The 20,144-nt window shown below is 45.4% G+C and overlaps 1 protein-coding gene across 1 annotated transcript; it reads right to left on the bottom strand.

Moving 5' to 3' along the window:
* Nucleotides 1-500: 500 nt before the first annotated feature.
* On the bottom strand, nt 501-20,036 carry VPS26B (VPS26 retromer complex component B). The gene is made up of 7 exons (XM_048513229.1): nt 19,765-20,036; nt 18,896-19,094; nt 10,310-10,466; nt 9,921-10,085; nt 8,861-9,036; nt 7,076-7,218; nt 501-5,710 (listed from the first exon to the last, which is right to left on the bottom strand). Exons 1-7 carry the CDS (start codon nt 20,029-20,031, stop codon nt 5,564-5,566), a joined length of 1,254 nt encoding a protein of 417 aa, XP_048369186.1. The 5' UTR covers nt 20,032-20,036; the 3' UTR covers nt 501-5,563.
* Between the last annotated feature and the right edge of the window lie 108 nt (nt 20,037-20,144).

Genomic DNA, 20,144 nt, shown 5'->3' with positions numbered 1-20,144 from the left:
AGCAGGTGGACTCTAATCTGGAGAACCGAGTTTGATTCATTGATCCTCCACATGAGTGGCGGACTCTTATCTGGATTTGTTTCTCCGCTTCTCCATATGAAGCCTGCTGGGTGACCTTGGGTCAGCCAGTCCTCTCAGAACTCTCTCAGTCCCACCTGCTTCACAAGGTGTCAGTTGTGGGAAGAGGAAGGGAAAGGAGCTTGTAAGCCACCTTGGATCTCCTTACAGGAGAGAAAGGTGGGGTATAAATCCAAACTGTTCTCTTTAAAAAGTCATCATAAGTCTGTGTAGCTATGCCATGCCTGCTTGCTGAGTTTGGCCACTACTTAAAATCATTCCTGGGCTTAAGCCAGGGGTGCAACTGAGCATATGCAGAGTGCTTTCCTCCTATCACCCATTATACCTCATCCCAGATGTGAAAGGGCTTTCAGATGGCCTTGATTCCCCATGTCCTTGAAAAGTTAACCACTGGGAAAAGAAAATATACAACCAACGCAAGGTAACACTGACGCTCATTCTTTGAGAGCCTAGAATAGCTTTTTTTAATTGGAGACAAAAAAAAGTGAACTCCCATCATTTAAAAATACAACCATTTAAAAGACAATGAATTAAGAAACATGTAAACAATGCAAAGGCTTAATTTACAAGTTCTGCTTAATTAGTATCTATGGACTCTTCCCTCCCCCCCTACACAATGGAATCTTCTGGAAGATTGGCAAGTAATATTGGGGTTTTCCTGATGATACAGATCAGTTGGGGTCCAACTCATCCATGCAGTCTTCTACTGGAGTTGAACTTCAACATGGCTTTTCCCAGCAATGACTAGATGTGGAACAGGCAGTTTTAAGTGCTCTTGAGGAGGCACTTAAGTAGAAATGGAGCCCAGGGAATGGACAGTAAACTATCTGTTAAAGCAATTAAAATTCTGCACCCCCAAAACTGAACAGGTTGCATACATTATGCAAAGCAGGCGTTGCTTTGCACAATTTGCAATGTTTGGACTCTTGCAATAATTTACTCTGCTTCACAAAGGAAAGGCGCTATATACAGAGAACTGAAGTCTTGGGCCCTGATTCATCCACCTTTTGAGATCACACCAAGTGATGGCTGGCGTACTCTCAAGCCTCCCTTTACAACCCATGCTAGTAAATGCTCTTCTTTTAAAATACACCTATAAAAAATGTCTTAGGAAATTTTGTTCCTCACCCAATGCTACATCCTATACTTTTGTATGCAAGGATTTGAAACTGGCGTGCACGGCTCAGTTACAAGTTTGCTGGACTAACAGTAACACAACAACACCCCCCCTCCCTCCCGAACTGAGAACTTTAAAAATCTCCTTTCACATGGTAGGCCACAGGGCAAGAAGATATGGTGGTCCTTAAAAAGCAACCCACAACAGTGGTTCTTGATACAGCAAAGTTTCAGAACCACAAGCCTATATATACAAGCACGTGGTACCAATATTTGTTTTAAAAAATTACTAAGGATTTATCACTACATCTTGACAGTCTTCAGAGCGGCCACCGGACTTCACATACAACCGGAAAATGATTGCTCTTTAAAGTCACACTTCTCATCTTCTAAGCAAATGACAAGCAAGTTGGTGTCTTGGAGAACTAAGCTGTTACCCCAGTGTGGACAGGGCTAAGAAATCAATCTGTGGGCAGAGGACACTGTTGTGGAGATCTAGCCTGGTGTGCCTGGTGGATGAGAAGAACCATCACAGATCAATGGTTGAAGTCATCATAGACTCAATGGGATGCTTCGCTGTTCTGCCGCAGTGGAAATGTCACATCTGATGAAGGAACTGCAGAAGACTAAGCTAAGCCGCAAGCGTTACTCAAATAGCTTTGCCGAAAAATCCACCAGAAGAGTTCTTCTTTACCTTGATGACAAAGCAAGTATCTTTTGCTATAGACTGGAGGTTTCTTTCTTGTAATGCTGACTTCCTGATCACAAACACCAAGCGAAGCTGTGCAACCTTTTCTGTTTAGTGTGCACACGGAGAATGAAATCCACAAGCTGGGAGAGGCATTTAGTGTTCCCAAGAACAGAGAACTCTGTGTCTTAATGCAAGAGTTAACTGAAGTCCCTGTCGATGTTCAAAGAGCACAACAAATTCATTTTGGCAAGCAGACAGACATTACCCAACAGAAAACTTCCTACAATGAAGAGTGAAAGCATCCTCTAAAACATTAAACTGCAATTTGTCCATGAGTGTGGGAAATCAGGATTGGATTTCTTCTTCTAAAACAATGGGAAGATAAAGTTGCCTGGATAATGTAAAGTTTTGGATTATTTTGATGGCTTCTCTCTTTGCTTTCTAAATCCACCTCCCAATTAGAGGAACATTTTTCAACCCCTTATGCAAAGAAATGCAAATAGACTCCAACTGCATGTTTTGCACCCAATCGAACTTCTGCATTAAGAAAAATGGGATTCTGCAATCTGTAGAAATGCTGCAGGTTACGTTATTTTGCATAATTTACATAATAGGATTTGCAGTTTTTAATATGTAACTTAAATTCCGGATTTGCTGCCTACAGCGAGGGCTACGTTGAGTGCTCAGCCTCTATCCCCAACCACAGGAAATCTCATTCAGCCATTTCTGAGGAGTTGAAGATTTTAGAAGACCTCAGCTCTGTACTTTCAAGTACAATGCCACAGCCACACAGGGAAAGAAACCTGTTTAAAAGGTAAGACTCTGGAGAAGCAGATTTCTATACAGAGTATACGTTTTTCACTGGTTCAGAGGTGCTGCGGCATTTGAGCATCCACTCTACCCTATCTATAGCACCAAGTGCCATATTCAATTTTTTTAAAAGAGGAGTCCTCCGTCAGCTGTAAGTCATGATCCTCATTATATATATTAAAGAGGAAGGTGTAATACCTCCACAAGTTTCGCCTTGGTCCCAAGATTCAGCTAAACTCTGGGTATCAGCCTAGCTTTTTGGGAAAGGCACCGGGGTATTCAGGGCCCTAAACCCCACTGTTTCAGGAAAGGGGGGAAAAGCTTAATATTCTGAAAAATGTCAAAGTGAGAAGGGAAGTTAGGAAAAAAAATTCACTATAAGGTTTAAAATCGTTTGGAATAAATGGTTTCTTCAGCATAAAGAGGGGAGGGGCTGACTGACCCATTTTTTGAACATCTGTAACTGATGCTGAGTACTTTAGACCCTGCCGCGAGAAGAGAAAGTGCAGATGTATCAAAATTAAGGTGGTGGGGAAGGAGAGACCTTTGGTTAGCCTGAAGTCAATTTCAATGGTTAAAAATGAACGAGACAAACCCACGCATGTAGCACAAAACATCTATCACTCTGCACATGGGATTATTCAAGCAACTTCAAAGCTTACCCTAGTTCCTTTTCTTCTTGGAGTTGTTGTTCAGGGTGGGGCGGGTCATCCCAGTCGGGACCTGGAAGCAAAGGTCTCCCCTGCCCTTAGGAGAAAGCAGGCTGATGATAAAGCAGGCCCTCTTTCCCCAGAATTCTGAGGGACCAGGTCCACTTTTTAAACAAACTGAATAAAGACGGAAGGCACACTTCAATATTGCACCCACCCACAGCAACAAAAAAGGGGTTAAACTAGTTGTGGTTGAAATTCCCTCCTCTAGTTCTGAATGCAAGTACAGGCCATTCTGCTGCACCTGTGTTTGAATGATTCAATCACAGATGCTGCACAAAACACGACCCCAGAACAGCTCTGCCTCCCAAGACTCTTCCCCTCTCCATTGTATCTTCATACAGCTGTGAGCAGGTGTAAACTGGGATATTATCATGGTCTGGAGAAAGCCAGGCTGAGGAGTCCCTGAAGCTACTGGTGCTCAGATCTGTTTGCTACTGGTGGCAGCAATCCACCAGGGTGGTGGCCCATCGTAAATTTTTCCTGCAAATAAAATGACTGATCCATCGCTGGCTGTGAGGAAGGTTACACTGACGGTGTATGTAACCAGAGGCTTATCTAGTGAACCAGATGTGTTTTCTACGTTCCTGCTGGGTGACCTTGGGCTAGTCACAGTTCTTTGGAACTCTCTCAGCCCCACCTGCCTCAGAAGGTGTCTGTTGTGGGGAGAGGAGGGAAAAGGAGCTTGTAAGCCTCCTTGAATCTCCTTACAGGAGAGAAAGATGAGATATAAATCCAAACTCTTCTTCTTCAAAGTGAACCTCACTACTGAGTAGGAATTTGAATCCATGGTTCTCTAGTCCTAGTGTAACACTCTAGTCCACGGTTCTCTAGTCCTAGTGTAACACTCAAACCCAGGAATTCCCAACCTTTTTGAGCCTGTGGACACTTGGAATTCTGATACAACATGATGAGCGCAGAGCATGCAGAGTTGCAACAGACATCCCCTCTCTAAAGGGAGAGTTTACAAGGGAAACTAATTTCACATTGCTAAGCACAGCTTGGTAACTGGTTGGTCAGCTTATACAGTCTTATTCCGGATTGACTGCTGTTTTTTTTTTAAAAAAAATAAAAATAAAAGCAGCTTTGAGCCTGGGTACAGTAAAAAGGGGAAATGGGAGCTTGAAGAAGCCAGCAGAGGCCTAGAAAAATCTGGTCACAGTTAAAGCCTGAATGCTGTTTCCTCACTGTCCATGTTTTAAGGAAAAAGTTTGCATTTCCATCCCACCCACCCAAATTTTCCTCCTCGGAAATGAACTAATCTCCCAGATAGCCTGAGGACACACTGACATTGTTGAGTGTAACCATTTTTTGCTTTGCCTCTTTGTCATCAAACGTGAAAGACTCAGGCAACCCACTCCCCAACAGTGTACGCTGCATGACAATGGCTAAGGTGCCACAATAAGTACATTGAACTTATCAAATCAATACAAGCTGCTGTAAGCATTAACACAGGCTCAACTGCAGAGGAGGCTGTCTGCTGCATCTCTGCATGATTCACTACCATTGGGGTACTGGATAATCGTTGCGTCAAATGTGACATGCTGACTTGATCACTGCCAATTTTGGAGCTTATCAGAATCACATGCCCCTGGAGGAGTCTGCTCATTACACCCCTGCCTCAGTCATTGTTCCACACATTTTTAAAAAATAAACCTCTGAGGAATGCAAGGACGAAGTGGGCCTCCAGTTTTAAATCAGAAGCGTTCTGAGGCCGTTTATCAGAATTGGGGGGAAATGCTGAGACTGGGTGTTTTCACACATGAATGCTAAATTACTCAAAATATCCATCCAAACCAACAGAGACTTTAAGATACGAAATACAAGCCTGCCTGCTTTTAGCATCATGCGTGAGAACAGTTAGCACATTCCCCTCACACTTAAAGCATTGGACCACGCCACGCCAGAGCAATACTGAACACAGAGGGAAGACGGCATTGCTAGCGTCACCAGCGCTGATTCCCTCACTATCCTGCAAGTTGCTAGTCCTCAGGGAGGGGAAGGAATGAAGGGGGAAAAAAAGGAAACACACAAAACCCAACAGATAATTTGTGTTCTCAAGTCTCTGTTGAAAGATTCGTTCGGTATTCTCCTTCATTAGCAGTGTCTCCAGGCCGAGGCGGGGGACGTTCTGCTGAACGCGCAATCCATGAACGTCTCACTGCCGCCCATTGTTCTCTGCAGACTGGTTCGGCGTCCTGCTCTCCATCTGGGACGACGTCCCTTCAAACCTCTGTGATGCAATAGCCGCCTGATGCGACATGCTTTTCCGCACAATGTCTCCTTTGCGCCATAACACTATCTCCTGCCCAAAGAGGAGAAGGGGGATTGTAGCATTACTTAGCCTGTGCAATCAATGACTAAAAACTGTGCAGAAATGGAAAAGGTACAGTCTTCTTTGTGGCAATTTCTATAGTGCCCCACTAGGTTAGTTTCATTTTTTAAAAAAATTTGCAGTGAAAACTGAAAATTTTATTGGGGGGTTTAAACTTTCCTTACCCTTCTCTGTCAGGGAGGAATTGCCTTATGTGGATTCCAACTAAAGATTTGGAATTGTCCCATCTCTAAAGCCAACAGCACCCTTGGACTTTATCATAAGTTGAACTATAACAACAACGCCCCCCCCCCAAAAAAAAAACAACCACCACCACCATCACCCTAGGCAATGAAAAAAAATGTTTTTCAAAATACTAGAACTTTGGATCATCTACACAACTGAATAGGATTTTAAAAAACCCTACTTTTTCAAATAATATATAATTAGCTGACTGAATTCACAAACACAGGTTTATAGTGATGGCTATTAACTTTGACAGCTTTTAAAAGGGGACTGAATGAAGTCATGAAGGGGGAGTGAATAGTGACTGCTGATCATGATGGCTGAACCTCCATGTATTCATTATCAACCTTTTATTGGCATGAGTTTAAAATACAACAGAGAGGTTGAGGAGAATCAAGTTAAAATAAGTAGGTTCAGACATTACCAGCAGTTAAAACAATTAATAAATAAATAAACTAAAATCTGTGGCGAATCTGTTGTGCCAGCGCCAGGAATTTGGCAACGTCTAGGGATCTCTGAGGAGACTGATCACAAAGCAGAAAGATTTGACCTTGTCTGATGAATAGGCATAGTTCTCAGTATATGGGTCTATATATTGTCTTCTAGATGAAGCATATCGTTCGCAATCGAGGAGGATGTGCTCGATTGTTTCGATGGCTGAACCTCCATGTATTGAACCTCTGGATACCAGCGGCTGAAGGCAACAACAGAGGAAGACTGTTGCCTTCAAGCGTTGTTGCAGGCTTCCTAGGGGCATCTATTGATGCCTGAGAGTGCTGAAAAAAGTCCAGCAGGACCCTCCTTAGGCACATGTGATGTACAGGATAGCAAGCTGACATTGCTAGAATTATACACTGTCAAGGAGAAACTGAAGCATAATGGGAAGACTGTTAGAGATTCATAGAACATTTATTGCTTGTACAAAACAACCATCCCTTACTCTAAAATAGATAATGTTTTTGCCAGAACATGGTGTGAGGGCATAGGGGAGGTGGAGCAACCGTTAAGAATGAGTCCACTCCTCCTGTGGAACTTCCTGATGTCGCACCTTCTGACTGTACCCAGAGAAACAGCCCTCTTACCCTGATGCACGTCAACGGCCCACCTCACCTGCTGTTTAAAATAGCGTCGCTCTTCCTCATCGATCAGCACCAGGTTGAGATAATAACGCACGGAGAATTTCTTATTGATGTCTCTCATGGTTGGCGTCAGCTCGTAGCCGGCTAGGAAGAGCCTGATAGGGATGGACTCTCCTGTCAGAGAAAGGAGGTCAAAAAGCAGAGCAGAGGTTCTAAACACAGCAAGAGGGCAAAGAGAAAAAGAAGAAGAGTTTGGATTTATACCCCACCTTTCTCTCCTGTAAGGAGACTCAAAGGGGTTTACAAACTCCTTCCCTTCCTCTCCCAACCACAGACACCTTGGTGGGGCTGAAAGAGTTCAGAGAGAACAGTGACTGGCCCAAGGTCACCCAGCAGGAATGTAGGAGCATGGAAAAAAATCTGGTTCACTAGAGCTCACTGCTCATCTGGACGAGTGGGGAATCAAACCTAGTTCTCCAGATCAGAATCCACCCTCTCTTAACCACTACACCACGCTGGCTCCCAGTTACTCATAACAGACACTGATAATAGGGACTGTCCATTGCTGCACTTATCTGTTCTCTCTTCTAGCTCTTGAGAGATCATTCTGTTCTATTATGTTTGTATTGGGAGGATTCAGTACGGTGCAAGACAGAAAACCCTGGACTGGAGCAGGGAGACAAGATTCGAAGCCCCATTTGGCCTCCCACTGAATTTAATTAACTAATTTGTTTACTTTATTTATACCCTGCCTTTCTCCCCGATGCAGACCCAAAGTGGGTTACAGCATTCTCTTCTCCTCTACTGTATCCTCATGATAACCCTGTGAGGTAGGTTAGGCTGAGAGTGTTTGACTCACCCAAGTTCACCCAGAGAGCTTCCATAGTAGATTGGGGATTTGAACCTGGCTCTCCAAGATCCTAGTCTGACACTGACCACTAGACCACACTGGCTGTCAAAGTGACTTTAATCCGTTCCAAGTATCTGATAAAGGGAGCTTTGACTCTTGAAAGCTTACACCATGGGCATTTTGTTGGTCTTTTAAGATGCTACTGGACTCAAATCTGACTTCACGTCAAACACTGACCCTGGAGAGCTGTGGCCAATCTGAGGGGACAACACTGACCTTGAAGGACCAATGGCCTGATTCAGCAGAAGGCAGCTTCATGTCAGAGGAACCAACTTGGCCTCTCCTATAATCTGCCTCAGAAACAGATGTTAGTAGGGTTGTATATTCCTCCGCCAAAGAACTCAACATGCCGGAACTTCTTTGTTGTAGAATGCTCCGCGTGAGTCCTAGTGCCGACCTAGCCCTGCTCCCCCCGCCACATCCATTTGAAAGTAAAAAATACAATAAACTATAAATGCTCATGTATCCAAGTGCCATCTTCAATAATGCCTAAAAGAATGGTTCTGACAAAGTCAGTGCATAAAAACGAATGACAATTCTCATATTCGTTCAGGACTATATTCTAATGCGGAGGCATACAATTTTCTTGACAGCTAAACCTCAACTGACCATACTAACATCTGTTTCTGAGACAGAGTATACGTATATCAACCCTATTTCCCCCATGTACAAAAGGGTGGAAGGCAAGATCACAGAAAGGAATCACAACAGCTCAGCAGCACACTTATATTTGGTATGTATAAAGATTTCTCAGATTAAGCTCCATTTCTGATTAAAGTAGTAGCACGGCTAGGAAATACTTCCAACTGGGACCATGAAGCGTTGATGCCTCATGAAGTGGATCACGCTCACTTGGGACAAAGGTAATGAGAAGATTCTGGTAGCTTTATCCGAGTTCATCCTTACCTCTCACTGGGGCACCATCCATGATCTCGTATTTTGCTATTGTGTCATTCTCGTGGTACACGTTGGGCCCAGTCCCCGTGGTCTCCCTTTTGATGATGTCAATTTCCATGTGTTTGATCTTGATCCTCACTAGCAGGAAGTAGATCTTCCCAACAATCACATCTTTTAAATGATACCTGGGAGAGAAAGGAAAATCGTCAAGAGAATTGGTACGAGACTGGAAGAGGGATTCTCTGCCCGTTCCATCAAAAAATAGGGCGTCGGCCTCACCCTAAGAAAGCTTCTGAGAAGACACTTTGGCCCTGAAGCAAAGGAAGATCATGATATCTTTCTTCCAGCAGCGGGCAACAAGATTTCTGAAAGATGGGTATGGCAGTGGCGCCTAGACATACCAAGGGCATGGAACCTGTGAAGTCTACTGGCTGGCTCTGCCTTCAGGCTTTTCTGATTACCTAATCTACCTTTCTGCTGCAAGCATGTTTAAAAAAACCAAAGTTCCCTTCTTCACCTTTGACCCTTGTAAGCTTACACCTTCCAAATCTTGCTGGTCCCTAAGGTGCTAACGGACTTGCATCTAGCAGATCTGCGGCAGGCTAACATGACTGCCTCCAGAGGGCTTTTCAGCAGTCCAGTGTCCCACAACAGTGTCCACCACTGAAAAGCTCTCAATTGGGCTCAATGGACTTACGCCACCCAAAAGGGAGGCATAAGTTCATGCCATGGGCACCAGCATCCCAGGAGGCAAAGCTGGAAGCTGACTGGCTCCACCCCCAGCCAAGTCAGCACAGCATCCTGCACTGGGAGGGGGCTAGAAAATGGCAGCAGCTTCCAGGATTGGGGGCTGAGGAGCTGCATGGCTCCCAGACCCCTATGTATCTAGTCCTCTGCTGGCACATTTGCCCGTTGCAAGGCTGAGCCAGCTCCAGAGATGAACCCACTCCCCACTCTGGATTGGCTCTTAGTGTTTTATACTGGAAGTGAGTTGTGTGTGTGTGTGTGTGTGTGTGTGTGTGTTGGTCAACGAGCATCAACAACCCAACCCCTTCAGCAGACTCCTTACTTGGATTTGTTGTACTCGAACTCAATGTGAAGGCAGTCTTCAATCCCCACCTCCATCTTGATGGAGGAGTTGAGCTCTGGATAGGTGCTAAGTGTGTGTACGACAATGTCCATCTCCTTCACCACATCATTCAATCTGCGGCTGATGGTGGCCCGAAGGAAATACCTACAAAAAAGGGAGAGATTGAAGCGGCCGCTTTGGAATCTATGACCACAAAACAGAGTGTGTTTTACTGAACTGTTAACCTATCTCACTGGACTGTTGTGAAGACAAAATGGGGGACAAAATGACATAAGCTGCTTTGGGGCCCCATTGTGGAGAAGGGCAAGGTACAAATAAAAATATAACTCCCTTACCGACTCACCCCTCAACAAGAAACTACGTCTCACCTTAGTTTCACATTCTGCCCAGTGTAGGACTCATATGGTTTCTCCACATGCGTGAATTCGAAATCAAACGTCTGCGACTGGGTGAACTCCCCAGGACGGGCCAAGTCCTTTACCAGGGAGACAAATTCATGGTGGTTCCCTCGGTCATAATACAGCTCTGGAAGGAAAAATAGAAAGCCACTCGATAAACCTACTGCATCTGTGTATGGTTCTCCAGTTGCACAGTGGCGAATAGGAAGGCGCTCCAAAGGGTGATCACCACTGCACAAAGGATTATTGGCTGCCCTCTCCCCTCCTTGGAAGAAATCTATAATGCCCGAAGCCTAAATAAAGCCCAAAATATTCTGAGGGACCCGTCTCATCCAGCACACTCTCTTTTTAAACTGCTACCATCTGGCAGATGATACAGGGCCCTCAGAACTAGGACAAAGAGGCTTAGAGACAGCTTCTACTCTAGAGCTGTGGCTATGCTAAACTCCACTGCTTCATATTGATGTATTTGGGGCTGTGTAGGGATGGGTGGAGGATGATGATGTATGAGTCTGAAATTGTGTGCATCGAGGAATGCTGCTGTAAATTTCGTTGTGCGTGCACAATGACAATAAAAATGCTTATGCTTATGCTTAAACCAAGTATCGGCCCACAACTGACATTTAACTGCTCTTCACTCAAGTATCCTTCCCTGAAGGAATTCTGGAAATTGTCACTAGGACTCTCTAATGGACATGGTTAATTTTCCCTCACAAAACATGTTCTGTACCCTTACGGGACATCCGTGAGACCCTGATAAAAATACAACAGAGAAGGGCCAAAGAGACACGTTTTCCAAGAAGTTTCCATTATGTGCTGTGGAGGCTGCCCGTTTTTCAGATTCTAATTCCAAAACAGAAAAGGAAAGAAGATGGTATCTTTGAGCAGAAGTGGTTGAAATGGAAACTTGAGAAGAATCTCTCAGTTCTCATCCCACTGGCACATATAGCTGTATCTGGAATGGAGCCACAAACCCAGTAAACCAGTTTATTCAGAACCACTTTACAGACTGGACAGAAGGGAAGAAAATTGACCCAGTCTCCAAAGAATAAGAGCAGAATGTTTGCATAGCATAGCTCTTTTTATTGAAAGCCCTTCTCATACTTTCATATTGTTTTACTGGGCAATTCACGATACTCCTGTTAACGTAGGCTTCTGTTACTATGTCCATATCACAGGGGAGGAACTGAGGCGAGTGTAGGATGAGATATAAAAGGAATGTATCTACAGTTTCTCTTTGAAAGAGAAATGAGACTGGTTTGCTTAGCAGCTGATAGGGGGTCAGGCTGCCAGCTCAGTCTCATTTCTCTTTAAAAGGGAAACTGCAGATACATTTCTTCTTTTGTCAAAGACAGAAAAACTGAGATCTTACAATAGATCACACTACATTTCTGGATACTGCAGAAACAATTCTGGAGTTTGAGGATCTGTAAAAATGAACCCATCCCCACAAATCAGGAGGGGAAAAGCACTAGCTTCATTTCATAAAAGGAGGGCATATTTTGAAATGGGATCTTACCAAGTGATTTCCCTATGGCTGCACTAAGTCAGTCAGTGGCACTGAAAACTGGGTGGTACAGTGGTCAGAGCATCAGACTAAAATCTGATAGACCTACCGTGTTTCCCTGAAAATAAGACAGTGTCTTATATTAATTTTTGCTCCCAAAGGTGTGCTATGTCTTATTTTTCAGGGGATGTCTTATTTTTCTGTGTTCTGTTCATCAGGCATGCTTCCAAACAAAAACTTTGCTACGTCTTACTTTCGGGGGATGCCTTATATTTCGCACTTCAGCAAAACCTCTACTACGTCTTATTTTCCGGGGATGTCTTATATTCGGGGAAACAGGGTAGGTTTTACTCCCCAGTGGGTGATGGAAACCCATTGGACAACCTTGGCCCGGACATCCAGTCTCAGCCTACCCTACCTCACAGGGTTGTGGTGGGGATAAAATGGGAAGGAAGGACCATGCATACTATTCTGAGTTCCTTGGGAGCACCAAGGGGCTAAATATATACTAAGAGAGAATTTCCAAGGCAAACTTCTTCACTTTAAAAATCAAAAGGAGGGATGCGGCAGAACATCTGCTTGGCACGCGGAAGGTCCCAAGTTCAATCCCTGGCACCCCCAGTTAAAGAACATGTAGTAGGTTAAAAGGAAGACCTTCAACAGTTTGATTTGGGAGCTGTCAGATAGTGAAAGAGCACATAATGCCCACTGGAATATATGGAAGTTGATGATTTTAGACACAGGATGATTTTATTCTGTCAGCGCTAGGCCATATGTGGTCTGCATCTAGTCTTCCAAGGCATTTTCATATGGCAAAAAATGTCTGATAGATTTGTAAGGATTCTAGCGGCCATTTAAAAGACCTTATAAGCCCCTAGTCTTCAAGAGTCACCAAAATAAATACAGTAAGTAACACCACAATAATGATGGCCCTTTCAACTTTGAAAGGAATACGCTTCTCTCCCTGATTGATACAATCCAACGTTCAGATTTCGAACGACAACGTCTTGTGATTTTGAAGGTGTGAAGAACAGCAATACCCAACTCCTCATAGCAAGCTTGAGTTTCCAATTATGTTGCTTTGTTTTGGGACTGTGCAGACTTTCAGCCCTGAGTGGGTATCCATATTTGGTCTTCTGTGCTTGCTAGAAGTAACAGATGCTACTTTGCCAGCTGTACAAACCAAAACTGTCTCAGGAAAGCGATGTAACTCGGAGGCCAGACTTGCCCCAGTATTTTTTTTAGTGCCACAAAACTTCACACATTCACAACTAGAAACTGACTGTATCTCTCTTAACTCTGGCTTTCCTTTACAAGTTGCCACAGAGTCTGCCAGTGTGGTATAGTGGTTAGTGTCAGACTACAATCTGGGACAGCCAGGTTCGAATCCCCACTCTGCCGTGGAAGGTTGTGGAATGACCTTGGGCCAGTCACATGCTTTCAGCCTAACCTACCACACAGGGTTGTTGTGAGGATAAAATGGAAGAGAATGATGTAAACTGCTTTGGGTCCTCACTGGTCAGAAAAGCAGGGTATAAAATGGATATAAATTAAGGAACAAGTAGACAGTTTTCCCATAAATGTGTTCAGAATGCAGACCAGAGTTCTCCAACATGGTGACCATGGGAACAATGGTGCCCACGGACACCTTTTCAAATGCCTGCCAAGTGTTTTTAAACAGCAGGTGGGGCCAGGTAGGGCTTTTGCCCAGCAAGGCTTCCAAACAACTAATGTGGATATGATAGGCTGTGCAGATATCTTTAAATGTTGCTTTGGGAGCCGCAGCCACCACAGCACTAAGCTAAGCTGTGGCAACCATTTTGTGCCTGACTCCACCTCCTGCGGCAGCCATTTCGTTGGTGCCCATAATGCCCGGTCAGAATTCCAAACATGCCTGCAGGCTTAAAAGGGTACAGTTTGTCTAGGATCGGCATGCCAGATCAGCAACCCTCAACGAAATACTCTCCTTGATGGCTGCTGCCGCTTGATGTGGATTCTCTGTGTTGCTTTTCCTGCCTTTGCAAATGCACGAATTTTGAGCAACAGAGCTTGCACAGATGGGAGTGTTCTGTTCCCTTTCTTTCCCCCGACTTTCCTCTTCTATTTGTTTTCCTGCGGCGATTCTACATTGGTTCTTGAGGGCACTGGAATCATATCTCCTGTGGCAAAGGATCAGTGCAGCACTACAGCAATTACCTGTTTTGTTTTGTTTATTTCAAAGCCCCTCAAAAAGCCCTCCAGTGACGCAAAAGGAATGCAGGGGAAATGCCATCCACAAGAGGCTGACAGTGGGAACTGGGTGCTATGTGGGTGGACTATGTCCTTCCAGATGGCATGCTAACAAGGTGGGCTATGTTCTTTCAAAAGACTACAAGGCTACAGCAAAGCAGATTTGGAAAAGTGCAGGGGGGACCCCAGAAACAGGACAGTTGGAGCATAATACTGTGTAAAATCTTTAAAAAGCAGCACTCTATTTTAGAAGTCAAGGCAAACAGAAATGTCCCCGAGGAAGCAATCCAGAATGCCTCTGGCAGCTTGTTAATTTCCTGGTGGTATTACTTGTTTGTTTACGTACAGCTTTTACATGGGGTTTGTTTACATGGGGCTTTGGCATAAAAAAGAAACGGCAGGAATCCCGTCTGGTGTTCCTGTCTTTTGTCAAAGCCAGAGAGAAGCAAGACAATGGATCGCACAGAAATGTGGTTCAGCGACAGCACACTGAGAACCAGTGTGACAGAGAGCCAGTGTGGTGCAATGGCTAAGAGCAGGTGGATTCTAATCTGGAGAACTGGATTTGATTCCCCACTCCTTCACCTAAGTGGTGGAGGCTTCTCTGGTGAACCAGATGTATTTGTGCACTCCTACATTCCTGCTGGATGACCTTGGGCTAGTCACAGTTCTTCAGAACTCTCTCAGCCCCACCTACCTTACAAGGTGTTTATTGTGGGGAGTGGGAGGGAAAGGAGCTTGTCAGCCACCTTGAGTCTCCTTACAGGAGAGAAAGGTGGGGTATAAATCCAAACTCCTCTTCTTCTTTTACTGGACTAGATAGAGTCAGTAAGATTTAGGCCTAAATCTCCACTTGTCCTGAAAATTACTCTGTGGCCATGAGCCTTTCATACTCTTCCAGGCCACCCTACTCTGCAGTGTCGTTGTGACAATGAAATGGAAGCACGGAGATGTTGGTGCTGAGCTTCCTAAAGGAATAATAACATTCCTGTCAAGTCACAACTGACTCATGGTAACCCTGGGGTTTTTTCACAGCATGAGATGAGCAAAGGTGGTTTGCCATTGCCTTCCTCAGCACAGCAACCATGGTCTTCCTCGGCCCTCTCCTCTCCAAGTATTGAATGTGGCCAATAATGCTTAATGTACCAGCTCTGATGAGATTGTGCTAGTCAGGACTATTCAAGCCTCTTCTGTGAAGGAAGAGCAGGAAAACAATTAAATAAGACACAGCATAAAATAATTCTTGGCAAGTAGAAGGTTTCCGTTTCAATCCACTGGGGCTCTGTACTCCGTTTCAGAAAAAGATGATAGTAGGGTTGTATATTCCTCTGTGACAGAACTTAGTACGCCGGATGTTCTTTGTTGCAGAATGCTCCAGTATCAAAGTAACATGTACAAAATAATGGTTCTGACAAAGGCAGCATGTAAAAATAAATGATAATTCTCATGTTCATCTCGGGACTACATTCTAACGTGGAAGCATACAATTTTCTTCACCCTGAACCTCAACTGACCATGCTATATTCTGTCTCAGCATTTTTTTCTGAGACAGAATATAGCTAAAAGTATTTCAAACAGAGCTTGGAAAAGACTCTTCCTACTGATGTCAAGGAGAATTTCCACCAGTTAGAGCAGATAATAATGACTAAAACTCTGCCTATGAAGAATGTGTCTTCAAGAGATCTTACTCTTCCACCATATTCTTTCAGTCTGCCAGATGCCATAGGAGAGGAACTGGTCTCTCGAGCCAGTCGTGATACTCTTTCTTCCAGGTTCACAAACAAGAGAGAAACTCTGGGTTGCAGAAGGTATTTTTGGGACAGGACTTGTTATTACTGGTCAACAGACTTGTGGACCTCCATTTAAAGTGATTCCAGCGAGCAGTTATAGAAGAAAAAGAAGAGTTTGGATTTATACCCTGCTTTTCTCAGCAGGACTCTCAAAGTTGATTACAAATTCCTATATTTCCTCTCCCCGCAATGGACACCTTGTGAGGCAGGTGGGGCTGACAGAGTTTAGCCAGAGCTGTGACTGGGCGAGTCACCCAGCAGGCTTCAGGAGTAGGAGCAGAGAAACAAATCCAGTTAGCCAGATACGACTCCACTGCTCAGGTGGACAAGTGGGGAGATTAGAGTTCCCCTGATCTTAACCACTATACCATGCTGGCTCTCAACATACCTATAAGCTATACAGTCACTGGATCTGAAAAGGCAGCTACCCAACCAGGCCCACAATGGAGGAGAAACTGATGGATAAAAATCAGATTGGTATATAATAATCCAAGCTATTGAGAGTCATTTGCTACCAGCGCATTAAGATATCTAGCTATTACATCCAGAAGGATGTCTCTGAATTAAATGTACTGGGGAAAGTCAAGCATTTGAGTGCTTTCTAAAAGGGAGGGCAAGAAAGACTGGCAGATGAAGAAGAATGGAAATCGCAGCCCACTTATAGCAACCTCTCATGAGGTTTTTAAGGCCAGAGAAGTTCAGAGAAGGTTTGCCACTGCTTTTCCCTGCACAGCAACCCTGGACTTCCTAGTCGTCTCCCATCCAAGTAGCTTTCAATATCAGGGTGGAAACAATAGCCTGGAAAAGCACACAACGTTCCTCCTGCACCTGGGGGACAATTATTAACAACTTACAATATGGGAGTTCAACGAAGTATCCCATAGGAGAATTTTCAACATAATGAATGTGCTTGAGATGCTGCCCAATGTTCGTATCTTAGGAACATCTCAGGCAGTGCCACGCACTAAATAAGTGACTTTATACCCAAGAATGGATAATAATGAATAATAGATGCAGAACGTTGGGTGTAAAAGCACTTACTGTTAGTGTTTAAGAGATGGCACCCTGAAAGGGCTGTGGAAGGTAGGCATACCAAAAGGTCAATTCACACACAAATGCGCATTGATGAAGATGGAGATCCAAGATAAGAAGAGTTGGATTTTATAGCCTGGTTTTCTTGTGTCTCAAAGTTAATTACAATTGCCTTCCCTTCCCTCCCCACAACAGACGCCTTGTGAGGCAAGATCCCACAGCAGGCTTCATGTGGAGGAGTGGGGAATAAAACCCAGTTCACCAGATTAGAGTCTGCCACCCACGTGCAGAGTTTGGCAATTGGTAAGAGGCCCATCCTGCAATTGTTTCACCAGAACCAGTGTCTACAACATCTGTCCATTCCTTCTCAGTGTATTATCTGTATGCTCCTTAGCCTCTGGATTCATTCTCACATTATTTCTCCAGCACATGGTGTCATCTCAGTGCATTTAAATGCACACATTTCCTCTCACACAGGTATGGTTGTGCACGTTTTTAATTTGATCTACTGCACTGGCAGGAAATGAGAGGATGCACCTGATTCCCAAAGCATGTATCGCAATATTTGTGGCTTTTTAAAAATTAAAGTTATATAAAAACTAGGAGGGCTTTTTTGTAAAGAAGCTTAAGTCCCTAATATAAAACATCAAAGCAAAACTCAGCCCTTGGGGATAAAGGATATTGAAATCCAGATAGCAAAATCCATGGGGGAAGAAAAGGCCTACAATAAAATAAAAGATTATGTCTGCAGCTGTGACTATTGGTACCCTTCAGAGGGGGCACAGTTTTTTTGGCGGGCAAATGCACCACACAGTTCTTCAGGGTATCAATCAGGGGACTCAGGAAGCTATCAGGGGACAGTGCAGCTTGCTAAGTATCAATTGGTGGAAATGCCAGGAACCAAAGAATTGATTCAGAAGTATAAGGCAGATACATGTGTTTGCCAAGGACCCCCTACATATTGAAGGAAGTTCTAGAAATTGTTCCAAGGTGCATTGCTCCTTCCCATGCAATGCAAGTCAATCATGTTGGCCTATCTCACCCAGCACTATCCTAAAGAAAGCTCTAGAGTGGAGATTACAGCATCTTTCAGGTAACTTTATCTGCTTTTATCAGTCTTCCCCCTGGGACATAATCTTCCAAGACGCCCTCGGATTCCTGTGATCACAGTCTGCCAACCACTGTTCCCTGCCACTGATCACCGGGCATTACAGTGGTTTGTCATTACAGAAAGTCATTATGATAACCAACAAACGCCATGATGATAACCATCAAACTGTATATTGGCTGCAAAAAGGAAAAGTGCAACACCTTTTTCAATGACAATACAATACGAAGTTTCGCATGCTGCCAATTAACAATTGGAATGGGAAGGTATCTCTAACACTCCCGGCTTACTAACTTCCCAGAAACCCGCTAATGAACATCAACGAAGGGCATCAAACTTTATATATCCCACAGTACAAGAAGGGTATAAATGCACTCTCGTGACCTCAGAACAGGGCCGGACAGGAGAGAAAAGGGCTTTGTACAACTGATGCTCTGGGAAGGGGCACACAGCTGAGCTTGAAAAGAAATATGTGCGCCCCAAATAATTCCCCACTGATGATATCTTAATTTGGGATGGAGGACTATAAGGCAACCTGTTCTTCCATAGAGGACAAGATCACACTGGTCCACAGGGGAAAATATCACATGAGGTACCACAATAGTACTCTGCCTCATCTCTCGCCTTGAAAACCCCCACGGTCGCCATAAGTTGGATGAACCTGATGGCACTTTCCACCACCTGTCGAATCAGAGGTTCACCTTGTCCACTATTTGGCTGTCAAATGGTCAACCAGACGGCTCTGAGATACACATGAGAAGTCCCCATTTTTTCCCTATTGCTGGCCCCATGCGTATGATGTACAGGTATACTGCCTCTGTATGTCGAGTTTCCATTAACCATCGTAGCCAACGGCTGCAGAGCACTCCAGATCTCTCGCTTTTTCTTACCAATCTGCCCAATGAACTCCACCTTGATGCCTTGGTGCTCCAGCCGCTTGTTCGGGTGCTTGAGGGTGAGGATGACCCGTCCTGACACCGTCTCACCATCATAGAAAAGGAAGTATTTCTCCTTCTTGCCGTCCTCGGTTTTATGTTCTGCTCGGCGCCGGCTCTCTGCATCGCTGAGCACCAGTTCCAACTCGGCGCTCTGTCCAAACCCAAAGAAGCTCATCTCAGCGTTGGGGACAGGGGGTGGCACCCCAGTAAAATCCAACAGAGCAGGAAGATCCCGTGTCAGGCTGGGCAATCGTGGCTCGCCACCAAGGCCAGGCCAACACAGAAGTGTCAAGAATCCTCTCTCCTTTGGTCAAAGGCCAGCCGGTCAAGCAAAAGGAAGAAGCCACGGGAAATGGGGCAGCGCCTTCAGCATAGGCAGATGGGGGGGCACAGCTGGGTGGATCTGGGGGGACTAGGCTGAGATAAAGAGAAGGGGCTCAGTGCAAATACAAGCCTGGCTGCTGAAGATCACAGGGCAAGGTTGCCGAGCGACACTGCTGGATGGGTGCTCTGAAACCTGCAGAAACCACACCTCTCCAGATGTGGCAAAGCCAGACCCTGGAGGCAGCCGTCCAGAGGATAGGCCGAGGGGGCGGTTTTCTCATCTAACCTCCAATACGGGGAAGGTAGGCGTGCAGAGGTGGGGGAAGGGGGGCTCTGAGCAGAAATCAGGGCGCAACGTTGCAATTTAGGGAAAGGGGGTAAGGAGAATTATATTGTGCCTGACATCCGAGATGGGGGAAGGGGGTGGAGAGGCATGCAGAATAGGGGCCGTGCTATGGGGAGGGGGCTTGCGGAGAGGTGCAAATCTAGGGGCCCACCTCCGAGGCTTGGCGGGGGGGAATCGGTGAACGGGGAGGCAGAGATGCCGCGATGGGGGCGTCGCTCCTTTGCCAGAGGGCTGCTGCTGCAAGGCCCGAAGCTCTGGGGCTGAATGCAATCGCAATCCGCCACGCACGGGCGCTCCGGCGCCGTTGCAAGGGATGGCAGCCCCTCCGCAGCAGAGACGCCCGGCGCGCCCGCGCTCCCTTCTCCCCGGCTGCGGAGCTCGCGCCGCGAACCCGGGCCACAAGCCCCGCAACGCGCATGCGCCTTACCCGGGCCTGGGGAAGGAGGGGGCAGGAGCGGGGCGATCCCAACTGCGCACGCGCCTGAGCCCTGGCGGAGCAGCGCGCACGGAGCCAAGGAGAGGTCCCCTGGG

Source organism: Sphaerodactylus townsendi, linkage group LG12 (assembly GCF_021028975.2).
Source record: "Sphaerodactylus townsendi isolate TG3544 linkage group LG12, MPM_Stown_v2.3, whole genome shotgun sequence".
Lineage (NCBI taxonomy): Eukaryota > Metazoa > Chordata > Lepidosauria > Squamata > Sphaerodactylidae > Sphaerodactylus > Sphaerodactylus townsendi.
Note: the sequence above shows the minus strand (reverse complement) of the source record. Positions and strands in the feature narration are given on the sequence as shown.

Coding starts and splice junctions, on each gene's coding strand:
- VPS26B (XM_048513229.1), bottom strand. CDS start 20,031: ATGCGCGTTGCGGGGCTTGTGGCCCGGGTTCGCGGCGCGAGCTCCGCA. Junction 9,037..9,920: donor TTCGAGTACAACAAATCCAA/GTAAGGAGTCTG, acceptor TTTCTCTCCCAG/GTATCATTTAAAAGATGTGA. Junction 5,711..7,075: donor GACGCTATTTTAAACAGCAG/GTGAGGTGGGCC, acceptor CTCTTTGGGCAG/GAGATAGTGTTATGGCGCAA.